The sequence below is a fragment of the Aptenodytes patagonicus genome, chromosome Z (assembly GCF_965638725.1).
Source record: "Aptenodytes patagonicus chromosome Z, bAptPat1.pri.cur, whole genome shotgun sequence".
Lineage (NCBI taxonomy): Eukaryota > Metazoa > Chordata > Aves > Sphenisciformes > Spheniscidae > Aptenodytes > Aptenodytes patagonicus.
The window spans coordinates 43,212,522-43,226,382 of NC_134982.1; the positions used below are offsets into that span (position 1 = coordinate 43,212,522).

Here is a 13,861-nt window from a genome sequence, read left to right on the forward strand (position 1 = left end):
TCTTTGCAGTGAGGTAGGAAGAAGTCTGCACTGTGTTCTTTTTATCCTTATCCCACCCAAATCCTACCTAGCTGTCTCCCTTAATTTCCTACATGGCTAAAAGCCAACCTTAGCAAAGGCTAAAAAAAGCAAGTCATCAAATAAAAAAAAATGCTTGTGCAAACTTTCCTTAATAGGAAATGTGGTTTAAAAATTATACAGCTATTAAAGACATGTTCAGTACTGCATGAAAAAAAGGATCCTGAAAGAAATACATACTGTATACTGCTTTATATAACCCCACTTCCCTTTCTGAATTTCCCTAGTTCTGTTGCATAATCTTCAGTTTTTCTATAGGATGCAGTCCTTTAGTATGCAGCAGATTTCATGTCCCCTCTTTCTTCAGACCTTCCTCTTATATTTGGGGACTGTATCTAAGGCATAAGATAGGGTTAGCATGGTTCTGCTGCTAGTACTTGATCTTAATCTTCAGACTGTCATTTTTATTTGCTGTTTTTATCTTACTGCAAATCTTACACAAGTAAGGCTGTGTAAACTGTGAATACATAAAAGCAGAATCTACCATTCTGCAACACAAACTGCCCCCAAATATAGCTTTAGAACCTTCAAGTACTTTTTTACAAATGAAGGGAGGAAAGAAACAATGAACAGTATTAAAATGTTTATTAAATAACGATGTGCTTGTGTATCTTATAAATTATGAGTATATGGTTTTCTCACCCCCAACAAATGACTGTTACACAGATATCACATAGACAGCTGTTTGTAATTTGCTATACCAGTGTCAGCCGCATAGTAGGTCTCAATTTAGGACAATATTATTCCTTCTGAAAGGCTCACACAGACCCATGATGCCCTAAGAATTCCCTACAGCTTTATGAAATAAAAGAATGAGTGTTCTGATCACTAGAGGCAATACCAGCAAACAGAGTAAACTGCTGTAGCAAAAACTTAGATTCGCACACTGATCTTTCCCCTTGTGTCCCCCCTAAGCACATCCTATTTAGCACACAGTAACTCCACTGAAATACACCTGTTTCAAAAGTGGAACATGGAAGCAAAATGTTATTTTTAACAGACAGGTATGAAGGAATTAATTGTTTAGCTGAAGTTATGAAAAACTTGAAACTCAGATGAAATACTGTCATACAAAAATTTCTAGATGACCAAAGCACTACAATTCATGCAATGGTTTCACAAAAGGTGAAGCATGAACTTTAACAAACAGACATCATTAGGATTCATCTCTTTCTTCCCTGTTAACATTCAGTGATATTCTCATGTCCTCAGAGTCACACTCTGGAGCTCTTATTACATGGTAGAATACCGGGATCTGCATTTCTGTACTAACTGTACAGCTAACTCAACTCACATGATCACAGGTATATGCACGGCTGTATAACCATAGGGACTAAGTTGTTAAAGGTGATAGCAAATGCAGAAACAAAAGCCTGAAGGACTCTCATGTATGTATGAGAATGCCATGACATGTCTGACTAATAAAGCAGTGCATTAAATAATAACAAAGTGGGGTATTAAATACCCACTGGCATAGCTAATACAGTGGGGTAGGAACTTGAGGGAAAATTATGTTTAATTATCTGAAGTGTTAGAAAACACAGCCATGGAAGGGAAACTAAACAGATATTCTCAGTGCTTGTGTAGCAACTAGAAAGTCCTTGGTTGGAGGTACACAACGGCAGATTACTTCCATTTCCTGGGGCCAGAGAAAGACAAAAGTTTTTCAGCAAGGCTCTGGGATGCTTTCCAGTTCTAAACACTTCCTACTTTTTCTTCATGAAGGGAAAGCCCTTAGTGTCATATTGGGGAAAAATAGTGATGAAGCTCCACAAATTCTAGTGGCAACCCAAATTCTGCAAGTTGTCACATAAATATGAAATGTTACTTATGACAACCGTCTCTCTTACTGACAACAGTAAGACTGTTGCCTCTCCTTTCTTGAGGCTTTGAAAAGCCATAATATAATCAGACTGTTTACTGGTAACCTCTTCACATTTGGGTTAAGGTCTTGACACCCTGTACAGTACATATTGAATGATCTCATCTCACACAGCTATTACTTAAGGCAATCCACAGTGTGGCGTTGGCTTACATCTGTCTCACACTGTGAACAGCATCTTAAAGGGAAGAGGTTTAGTGGTAAGTGGCTAAGTCACCCTGTAACGTATATGGGAAGTGAATAATCTCTATTTACCTGGTGTGCTCTTGACTTTACCACAGAGAAGTCTAGAAATTGCTTTTAAAAACAATGTGAACAGCCAACCTTTGGAGCATCCAATGGCAAGGGAAGAGAACGGAATGTATTTGCTGAGCCTCCAAGAGGTTCAAATCAACTCCCACAATGCAGGAAATTTTCTTTCTTAGACCCTACCCTCACCTCTTCTGGTAAACACACATCTGATGTATTCTTCCAGGGTACTAGCAGTGTGTATAAAAACATCAAAAGTGTAGCTAACAATGACAAAGCAGGTCAAAAGATGATAAAAAGTGAAAGTATAGAAACATACAGGATATATTAGAAACTAGAAACAGAATTTAGAAACAATAAAAGAAACAGAAAATACAGAGGATTAGATTTAGGAAGACAATGTGTAATAACACTGATGGGCAAAAAAAGGCAATACAGGGAACAGATTGAAAATACTACTACTATAAAAACACAGGGGAAAACTACTGAGAAGACGAGAGGCTCATGCAAGGGATGAATGAAGAACATGTGTGACATTGACACATATGCTTCCAAGACATATTGACACATATGCTTACAAGAGATCTGGTGGACAACAAACCATTTTGGTTTATACATCAAGTCAGAAGAAATTACTAAGACTCACCAATGGGCACTGGGTGGTTATTTCTGTCTTACTGCCTTGTGAATCCCAGTAGTAAGTTTCAAGCATTTTGTTTTCTTGCTTCTCGATAGGGATTTAAAGCTAGCAAATTCTCTTTGGGTGTTTTATTGCTAAACACACACACTGTATTTTTGAAACAATGTTTCTTTGGTTTCTGCTAATTGCTTTTACTGGACTTACATACCTGAAAAAACTCTACTTGCAAGCATAAATATACGAGAGGCTCTTCTAAAGACTCATATACAGTGATTCACAATGCTAATTTAAAACAGATTTTGCAGAAATCCATAGTATGGACTATAATAGATTACAGTTAAAGTCACCAAATCTGCAAAAACTCATGTTAAATTGCTAAACATGTTGAGCTTGAAAAAAACCAATTGACTAGTACAACTACCTTTTGCAAGGCAATGTACTAGCAATTTGCTTCTATAGCTACTTAATTAATTATTCCCTGCTATTTTTAATACTACTGAAAAGATCCACTACAGTGACAATTTCATTAGAACTAGGTCAAAACTATGGTATTCAGCACAATCTGATCTGAAGTAGCATCAGATGATTATTTCCTACTTCAGAGAGTAAGTAATTCTATTTTTATCCTCTAAGGCAAGCACACGAAATACATACATTTATTTCAACTTTAAAAACAGTTTCACCTCTGTTGTGGGAACAAAGTTAGGACCTACAAATACAAGAAATTCAAAGTATAAGACGAGCTCTGCTTCACCTTCTACTTATGCTTGCTGCTCATTTCAGTATAGAAACAATATGAAAGTATATTGTCAGTAACTTCCCTCTGAAATTTTCTTTTCACTATTTATGCACCCTGAAGTTTTTCACTTTATGTAATACACTATTTGTTTTCTTACCACTAAAAACCAAAACACAGTATGGTGTCTTTGGGGACAGTGAGAATCCAAACAATACAAGAGAGATGCCACTGTGCTTTGCACCACTCTGCACCAAAACATGTATACACAAATGATAAAAGTGATAGGTTGGGAAGGTAACCAACTCCACAGGACAGCAAACTGCATAGGACAACAGGAACCCTATGGATGGGGCAAATATAGCTGGAGAAGAACATGGTGTGGTGATAGCATTGGAGCAAATCTGAGGAGACCTACATCATGCACCTGTAGCTCTGCCTAAATTGCATCAGCAAGATACTAATAAGTTTGTCTTGACTAAACCACATATAAAGTGTTGTGCTAGATAAGAGTCCTCAGACTACTGTGCAGATAAATGTCATCCCAGACCTTTCATGTCTATAGCCCTGTTTCAATGAGCTTAATGGGAGCTTCATGGTGCCCTTCTGTTCTTCTATGCTTGCCTCAATAAGAGGCTTCCATTCATGTACACCTGACAAATGGAGACTGTAATGATATAATCAGAATAGTTTTCATAGCTAATACAAAAATTCATTTGGAGACCATGGAGGTTTTTGCCACAGCTTTAATACCTAACTATGCTGTATTTTTTAATGTTGGTCAACATCAAAAGGCATCATCCCTTACCATCACCCATTTCTTTGACAACAGACAAGAAATTTTATCTGAGCTATATGCTATGTTACTCAAGAGTAACTGAATTTCATGGAGTCAATCTTCAGGCAGTCCTCAGATTCCAATGTTAAATTTCGCAGTGCTATTTTATCAGATTCCTGCCCCAAGAAACTAAAGGCATAACATTTCAGACAGTTTAGTCACATATGCATTTTTGTTATCATTGATCTATAACAAAAGGGGTTTAGCTTAAAGTGCTTTTCCTGTTGTCTTCCTTGCAGCCATGTTCTTTAAAGTTTAGGCTTTGTTTCCATAAAAGAAAGGCAGTTCAATAAAACACAAGAACACTTGCTTAGTACTATTTACCCCACCACCAGGACTGCAAAAGCAATCTGTGAGGGAAAAGGGGAAAACCTGTGAAAACAGGAGTTCTGGGGCATTACAATTTTTATGAATTGTATGGAGATCTACCTTGATTGCACTTCCCAGTATTCACTACTGCTATACTACATGAAAATATTTTTGTCCAGCTTGCATTTGTGAGTGTACGTCAGAGGAGAGTAAGGGCTTGAACAGGTATAACAAAAGAAAACAAAACCATCAGTGATTAACTACGCTTAGTTAGAATCTTACTTTAAGACTTCAGATGATCACAGACTGTCACTCCGTGAAACAAACACAGATATAATCCTAAACTAGATGTACTCCACTCCTTAAAGTATCCTCTGAATTCAATTTAGTAAGTGTATATTCAGGTATGTTTGTGATGCACATGCATACAGACGTACACAGACATACAGTATAAAAAGCTAAAAAGTAAAAATTACTTTTTTAGAAACAGAAAATGATACGTAGTTGTTTGTAGCCACCATGTACTTACTATTTCGTTGAATCTGATAATTGATACTCCCGTCGTCTATCATAACACTCCTGAATTCCAGGGTCATTCCATAAGCTTCTTATTGCATCTACATACGGGTTCTCAAAAGTTGACACCTTCTCTACATCAACTTCTCGAACTAACTGTGCATGAGCCTAATTCAAAACAAACAAAACAGTAAAATTTACTTAATTTTCTATGTTTGCAGATAGCTCATATACAATGAACATGATTAACAGGAGTAATTTTTCATACTGGCCATATCACCAACATGTATATGCAATTTGAAAAACCAAGTACCACAAAGAAGGTTGTGAAGATGGAAAAAGGAGACAACCATTATAGGGAGTTCCAGAAATAAGGAAGAACAGAAAAAAACTTCACTTTTTTATGGAAAGTATGTAGATATCAACATGGATCATTGTTTACCTTTCATGCTAAAAGACCCTGTTAAACAGAATACCTACCATCCATTCTACCAACTGAACCGCTCATTAGCAACTGAACCCGGGACACTTGGACAACGTAAAGATAGAAAAGACAGTAAAACCCCAAAATATTCAAAGATGGGTATTTTACCAAAATCTGTATTCATGTGAATGAACTTAGTGACGGTGGAGGAAGGAAACAGTAATGTTGTTTTATTGGGGAAGACCTTAAAGTAAACTATGAATGAATGAGAATAAATAAAAGTACTGAGTAAATTATGAATGAGTGATGATATGGTGTGTTCAAAGACAAATAGTGCTAAATATGATATTATGACTGAAAGTGAATTAATAAACATACATATCGGCCCTTATTTCAGACTATCCTTACTCCAATCCAGTATTATTTAGATTAAATGGATGAAGCATTCACATTAAAATTTGTATTTAATTAAGTTAATTTTAAAGAAAGCTTTCATTTTTAATTTTTCAGGTACAATCTTAAGAGTATACACAACATGCTTTTTAAATGATGACTAGTTAAACAACTTGACAGATTTAGACTCTGATGGTAGCTGAGAGAATGGAAAGGAGGGAAGGAATTTGCCTTTCAGAGAGATTGATAAAAAAAGTTCTTAATGTTACCACAAATGTAACAGAAGTTACTACTAAAAAAGAAAATCAAGATTATTAGAAATTGTCTCTTGTACTATAAATGATGGGGATTCTTAAAAGGTAATATCTAAAACTGGGAGTTGCTAATAGGAAATAATCCCTAATAAATCCATCACCCTCCTAACTACTTAAAATTTAGTTAAAGCCTATGGAGTCAGAACTACCAAAGAAATACAGCAGAACGATTTCTACTTTGTCCTGGAAGTATTATGTACACATTTCAGTAACAGATGCATGAATGTATGTAACTGTGTAGAGATATATACACATGCAAACATACACACACAGAGAAGACAAGATGAAAACTTGCTCAAGCAAAAAACCGAGGGATTGAACTCTCTCATCTAGTCTGCATTTGAGGTGAGGCCACAAACCTCTTTCCATTTTAAATCAGGTGAAGTTATACTGAAATGAGTGTTCTTGTTATTTTTTAATAAATTTATCCTCTGTTTACACACATACAATCCCCACCCCCCTTTTTAGACAGTCCAGGAGAATGACGGTACTGTTCATTACTTAACGAAATATTGTACCTGCAACTGTTGTTTACTCAAGAGGAAATAAAAACCTCCAAGTTCAATGTGAAAAATGTGTGTCTTAGAGATAAGGAGAACATATATACTCTGTTATCAGAACCCAAATCTCCAAAGTTCTAACAAAGGGTATTTTCTTCTGGATCATGTCCATGCATCCCCAAAGTGTCTGGACAAATCATGAAGGGTTCCTACCTTCTCACAGCAAATAACAAGAAACGGTACTCTATTAAACACAAGCCAACGTTCTTGTGAAACAGGGTAATTATTTTTTTAATTATCTTGTATCTTATCAAGCTCCGTTCTTATTCTATTGCCCTTGTGTACTTCCAAAAGAATGATGCCCTGAATATTTTCCCACAGCTTGTGACAAACTGATAAAAGAATATATTCAGATATTGATTTTTTTTTTTTGTACTTGAGCTCTGAAATTACGGCCAAGTGATATCAAAATGCTAACAGAGCTGAAAGACTAACTTACTATTCAAAAGCTTTCATTTGAAAGCCATCATAACTGAATTATTTCTCCAACAGTTCTCTAAACATTCTCTAACACGTGCTCAAGTATTCTACATTGGTAGAAGAGAAAATCTTAAAAGACAATTACTTTATTCAGTTACCCATCTAGACTTATTACTACGAAGTTCTCCAAGATTTTGCATTGTTTCATTTATCAGTTCTGTATGTTCTGTCATAAAATTAATATGACTTTGCACTATGTGACAAAACTTACAAAATAAACTATGATATATGCCAAGAAGTTGCATCCATCAAAAAACTGATTCAACTTTTTAAAAAGAAACAGCGTTTCCTCAGTGAACAGTGCTTCTGCTTCCCTGGGGTCTGCTTTGGCAGACTCGTGACAGCTTGTACCCTACTGATATACAGCTCTTCACATCAGTGCTGCTTCTCTTAGAAAAGTAATGCCCCTTTACATAGATTTTAAATCTTTATTAATCCTCAGCTATGCCTTCTTGTTCCCAGAGGTACTATACTTCCCTGTACGCAACATTTTTTCTTTCTTTGAGAGTCTTTGTCAGGCATTATCTTTTGCTGGCTTCTAATTTCTGGTGGTGGAGACAGATGAAAATACAGGATCTCATCTACTGGCTTAATTTTTCTCTCATTTGCCCTAGTGCAAGTGAAAAGTAATTCTAGTGAAACTTAGTGAGATGGAGAAGCATAAATTTAATGCAGAAGAATCAATCATGCATGACGTGTGGTGTCACTACTGCTAATTACCGGCTTTAGTTTCCTTCCACTAATATAAATAGAAAATTTGGAACATAACTTTTGATGTTAGCACCCAAGCATGAAAAAAATCTAAGGACTCATCATTAATCCAGTTTATGCAACTACAAATGTTATCGAGTACTTCTTAGTCTTTACTAATCCTTTCACTTTACCCAAAAATGGACATTATTTGGGGGGGGCAAAAAGAAAAAAAGTCAAGCTTGTTGCCCCTGAGAAAACTGTACCTTCCTAGAGTTCTCTGTTTTGGGACACCAATAATTGTTACCAAAGCATTAAAACAAAAAAAATCCCAAAACGACAGACAAGACTGAAGGATTCTGTAAGTACCACCAAATTCAAACTGGTCATGAAGATGTAACTACTAGTTCAGCTATAAAGTTCCACAAACAAAATCTAGATGGTGTAGATGATTTTCAGTCCAATATACTTTTGACATCAGAAGTCAACAGTTTCCATGGCCTCCTGGGAATATAAGAATACTTGTAACAATTTCCACATTATTTGCCAGAAATATTATAAACACTCTTTCATTTCTTTTTAGCAAATCACATCTCTCCTAAATTTAAGAGCTGCTTCACTGATTTCTACAAGTATTTAAAAAATGATCCCAGAATAAGAAAACTGGAATTTTTGGGAAGAGTATTGGATTCTGAAACCAGGAAATCTGAGCCTGAGGATATACCAAAATAGCTATCATTTCTCCTTCTTCATTCCCCTCAGAAAACTATTGACAGTGTTAAAAACTAATTTTGAGCGTGAATAGCATTATAGTTTTATGGTGGTCTTTCTGACAATACTCTTTTGGCCACAATCCGTTAATAATAAGTATATTTTTTTAATCTCTAGGCTTCATCATGTCAGTTTTCTACTTATTAACTTCATAATTTTTTGAAAGTTCTGATGCTTCTTAGTGACTAATAGGGCCAGCCAATGGATCTGGTCTCGTATTCTCTCCGTATGCGCACCAACCATTTGGAACCTTACAACAGTGGCTACAGTCAGTGTAGCAAGCATGGAAAAAGGTTCATATTTTTATATTCCTTTTGATATAGTCTCTGTAATTTTCCCAAATTAGCACTCCAACCTACCAGAATGATTTATATGAGGGAGATCAGGCAGAAATGTACAGTCTATTTCAAAAGAAATTCCTCTGGGATCTTATATCCACAGGAGAAAGTAATATGCTTGAGACGCAGCAGGCAAAGTTGCTTTGTATCAATGGACTAGCTGATTTTAAGGTGCCCATTTAAAGAATTCTCTTACATGGGAGGGAACATCTGTTTTGTAGAAGGATTTCCCAAACCAATCAGAAAAAGCCTGTGGCTGTAATGCCTGGCTGTCACTAACTAAAGGATCAAGCACAGTGATACTAGTTAGGTCTGGATAGTATAACTTAGATTGATTGCAAAATAGAGAGCAATGGCATGTGATCAGATCCAAGCAGTCCAGGAGCTGAGTGGAAGTCGTTACAAAGACATCATCATGACCATGGATTTGCCTCTCTTTTTTTTTTTTTTTTTTTTTTTTGGGGGGGGGGGGAGGGGAGGGCGGGAATTCTTGATAATGCAGCTTAGAAGCAGAAATGATTTATTTATGCCAGCTCAACAACATGAGTCATTTACAGATTCAGATCCCCGTGACTTGTAATCTACAAGTGTGGTTCATACAAATACCTTGCCTTATAGGGCTGTACAGCAAGATATGCTGCTTTGGAGACTCCTGCAAACCTGCAGATATTTGAAGCAGGTGTAACATTCAAGGAGAGTAATACTAGTTTATACTAGGGGATGTGTTCCTTAACATGTCAGAAAGCAGCAACGTCTGACTGATAATCAGTCCAAGGTAGGAAAGTGTTTTACATAGCAGCCCACAAAAAATAGTTTGTAAGAGAACTGTAAAGAGGATGTTGCTTCCCTTGAGCAACTTTAGAGCATAGAATGGACTAGGGTAAACAGGGAGGAGGTTTCATGGTATGCTATACCAAAGAACTGTATTTAAATTAATAAAGTGTGCTATGAATTGCTGAAACAAGGCTTGGTATCAAAATACCTAAATCAGAATTTGTCACCCTTTCCTGTTTCACATTCTAACCTTTGGAAAGAAAAAAATACCATAAGCTATTTGAAAAAGAATTCCACAGACACGTAACAGAATCTAAAAAAACGAGCTTGCATGAAGAAAATCTTTTTTGTTACTGGTCATTGTCTGTAAAAAGCCTAGGCTAATGGACCCTAACCCATGGCTTATGGGCAGTACAATGAAACAATAAGGATTTAAACAAGTTATCTTGTGACTTAAGTTGGAAATTTAATCCATTTAAAATGCATCATTAAACACTAGTTGCAATACTTTTATATATCTAAACACTGGAATAACAAATGTCTACACATATGAGGTTTGGTTTTGTGGTGTTTTTTTTTTTTTAGCAGGGCTCAGAGAAAGCTTAGGAAGTAGCTGAATAAATAAGAACTTTATTTGTACACTGCAATCAGAGCCCTGAATTTTCTTGCTGTCTTATTTACTTTTACGCTGCACCAGACATGGAAGACAAACACTAAGTCACCACTATAGAGCTGCAACCAGAGCATTCAAGCAAGCTTTTATCAAGGATTATATAAAAATTTCTATATAGATAATAGAAAATACTTCTGAAACTTACATTTTTAGGGTCATATTATTACTATAATCCTTCTTGAAAAAAAAGCTGTTTTAATAACACAGCAAGAGAAACCCGATGAAACAACTTCTTGTCACCCTAGCAGTTTCTCCTGCAAGTGTTAAGAGACACGAGTCATGGCAAAGGAGAAGACAGGGGAGGTTAGGTGTACAATTTAAATACAGAATCCAGATCTTCATAAATGTACTTTGTTACAGTTATCCTACTATTCTATCCTGAAGTTTCCGATCGTCTTTTTATAAACAAAAGGTTTTGATAGCAAGAAAATAAGATTTTTCTGATGTCAGGCAGAAGAGTAAAAAGTTATCTTCCTCTCTGATAACTAATTCACCCAGAGTGAGTAACTGTTAGAAAGTTAGCTGAGTTAGAATAATAAGTATATAAAAATACAGTTTCCCTTCATGAAACGTGGGATTCCCTCCTATGAGATGGTACGTATGTGTTGTTTATTTAGGGAAAAGAAAGCTGTGGGACAGTGCAATTACAGCAGCACAGTGTAGATACTGTTTAGAAGTAAATAGATCTAAAGAGCCCAAAGCTAACACAGACTCGTTCTGCTATGGCAAATCATAGTATGGAGCAACAAAAGGGTGCGATCGTTTTTCTACTTACTGTCCAGCTTTCCTATTTTCCATATACAAACTTTAGGTTGCCTGGCTATCGTTGTTAAGCTGTTGCCTAACAAATAAAAGCAACATAAATATATAAACATTAACATTACTGCTACTTTGATAGAATACCTAATTCCATGTAATGGCCTGAATTACCACTTTTACCACTATTCACCCCTTCCCTCTCAAAACCTCATACCTATTGTAATACTTCCATCAACTGAAACAACTTCTTCAGCAAACGCTTCTGGCAATCAACCTCTACAGAACAATCCAGGTTTTCAAAATGAAGGAGAAAATAGAAAAACATGGAGAGAAAAGAGAAATGAAGCATCCACAAGCCATTCCCTCTCTACCAAAAGGACGAAGAGGCAGATGAAGTAAAATGAATCAGTCTTGCAGTGACCTTGGGTAACTTCAACTGTTCAACAGTCTTCGCCATTTCTTCCTCTACGAAGGAGGCCAAGTTTTGAACATTCATCCTAATTTTGTTCGTAGTAATTCTATGCAGAGTAATTTACAAGAAAACTCTGGTAAAAGAATTGATAACTCCACATTCAATATGATGAAAATCTTCCTGAATTCATATCTCTAAAAAGTATTGACTTTTAGATTTTTGTATTATATAACATAGTGTTTTAACCTAAAGATCTCAAAATACTTCACAAAGGTCCTAAGTACCACTAAGTGCAGTTACATAAAACTGTCACAACACACAGGTCAATCATTTCCAATGGTGAAAGTGTAATCATATTAGTGTTCAATTAACAGCTATTTCCGCTAGATTATTATTACATTTGAGACTAAGATTCAGTCCTGCAGGAGAAAGTAATTGCTACCCTTCAAATGGTAACAACTCTTCTGTAAGTATTTCTAATGAGGTTACTGACAGAGTACAAAACCCGATGTGTCTACATTACAAGCCACAGGACTGTTAAATGGCATACCATACCATGTTACCCAGACACTCATACACAAACACACACTCACACATCTTTACACATCCCCGAGTGATAAAATACGCTTTGTCTAAACTATCATTTCAATTTAGTGAAACGCCTCTGTGATTATTTGAAGAAAATTTTCCTTCAAGTAACAGGTTTCACAGATTTAGCATAGCTTTCTACAGCCAAATAGTTCAGGCCCAGTTTCCTAATGGACAAATTGTCCTTAAAAGGGTTTGAAGGAAAAATAATTTTTTTTTTTGTTGCAAGACCCAGGAAGCTTCCCCTATCAAACCAAATACACTGACTTTTATCTTTTATTTTTTCCTTTTCTTTCTTTTTCAGTTTTGGTTCTTCTCTGCTCCAAGGAAGTTTTAAATTTTGCTATAATGTGCTATTTAAGTGTACTATTTAAGAGAATTTAGAACAATATGTCTCCAGAATGGGAAAGAGAGTAATTCTGAGGCAGAACTATATATTTTTATCACTCCCTTTAACCAAAACACAGTAGAATTATACAGCGTCCAGCAGATAAGGTGAAGATAAGACATTCATTCCGCCTAAACACACCATATATGAAAAACGTGGATTGCCGTGTGTTTTTAAAACCTACACTGGTCACACAAGAATACCCAATGAAGCCACATGACTTTCACATCCTGATATTGCCAGAGTGAGGAAGGAATGGATTTAAGACTTAAGGAAAAGTATTTCTTCAATTTATTTTTGCAGTAATAGGAAAATGATGGGATTCCCAAAGCTACATGGAGATACCTAATCCTACACAATCTACTTCAAGAGGGAAACATAATTGCTGAAAAGTTCTTGTAATTCACCACTATTATTAAGAAAAAGGTTCACACTTTCAAGACTCTGCTCTCTGGCACTGTAGGACTACATTAATGGTGGTTAGGATTTGCACAAGACTTCCTTTCCGTCAATGAGCTGACGTTACACTACTACAAAGCACTTGCTTTCTTTAGCTATTTTGGTACATTTAAATTAAGCTGGGTTTTACTAATTTACTCAAAGTAATATTTTACTGAATTACCACAGTGGTTAACTATGGGAACAATAGCAGTTAGCCAAATAAACTCAGAAGAAAACCACTTGATGCCACATATCCATTTCATCTTTCCAGTTATAGGAGGAATTAAATCAGTCATCTTTTTTCTGTAAAGCAGCATCAGTGTTCAGAATGAAACAGTAGCCAGATCTCTGAGGAAAAGCTTCATCAACCAAAAAGGCATAAAATAGTATTGCTGCTTTCTCTCTTCTGTAGCCTTTGTATGGAGCAAGAATGCCCCCAGAGCATCCCAAAATCTTGGAAGTCAGAAGACTGGCCTGTCCTCTTCTCCTGGGCAATTCAGGACCCCACAGAAAATGGAACAATAAAGCAGCCAAAAAGCACAGCATGTTTTTCAGTTGCCTGATTGATGATAAACATGCAGTGTCAGGGAAGCCACTCCAAACTGTGG

General features: G+C 36.1%; 1 protein-coding gene across 1 annotated transcript in view; it reads right to left on the minus strand.

Moving 5' to 3' along the window:
- LOC143173128 (guanine nucleotide-binding protein G(q) subunit alpha) overlaps window positions 1–13,861 on the minus strand; it is a 144,628-nt gene that overhangs the window by 37,794 nt on the left and 92,973 nt on the right. The window contains exon 4 of the mRNA XM_076363203.1: window positions 5,262–5,416. Within this exon, the coding sequence (XP_076219318.1) occupies window positions 5,262–5,416 (155 nt within the window). The remainder of the gene's footprint in view (window positions 1–5,261; window positions 5,417–13,861) is intronic.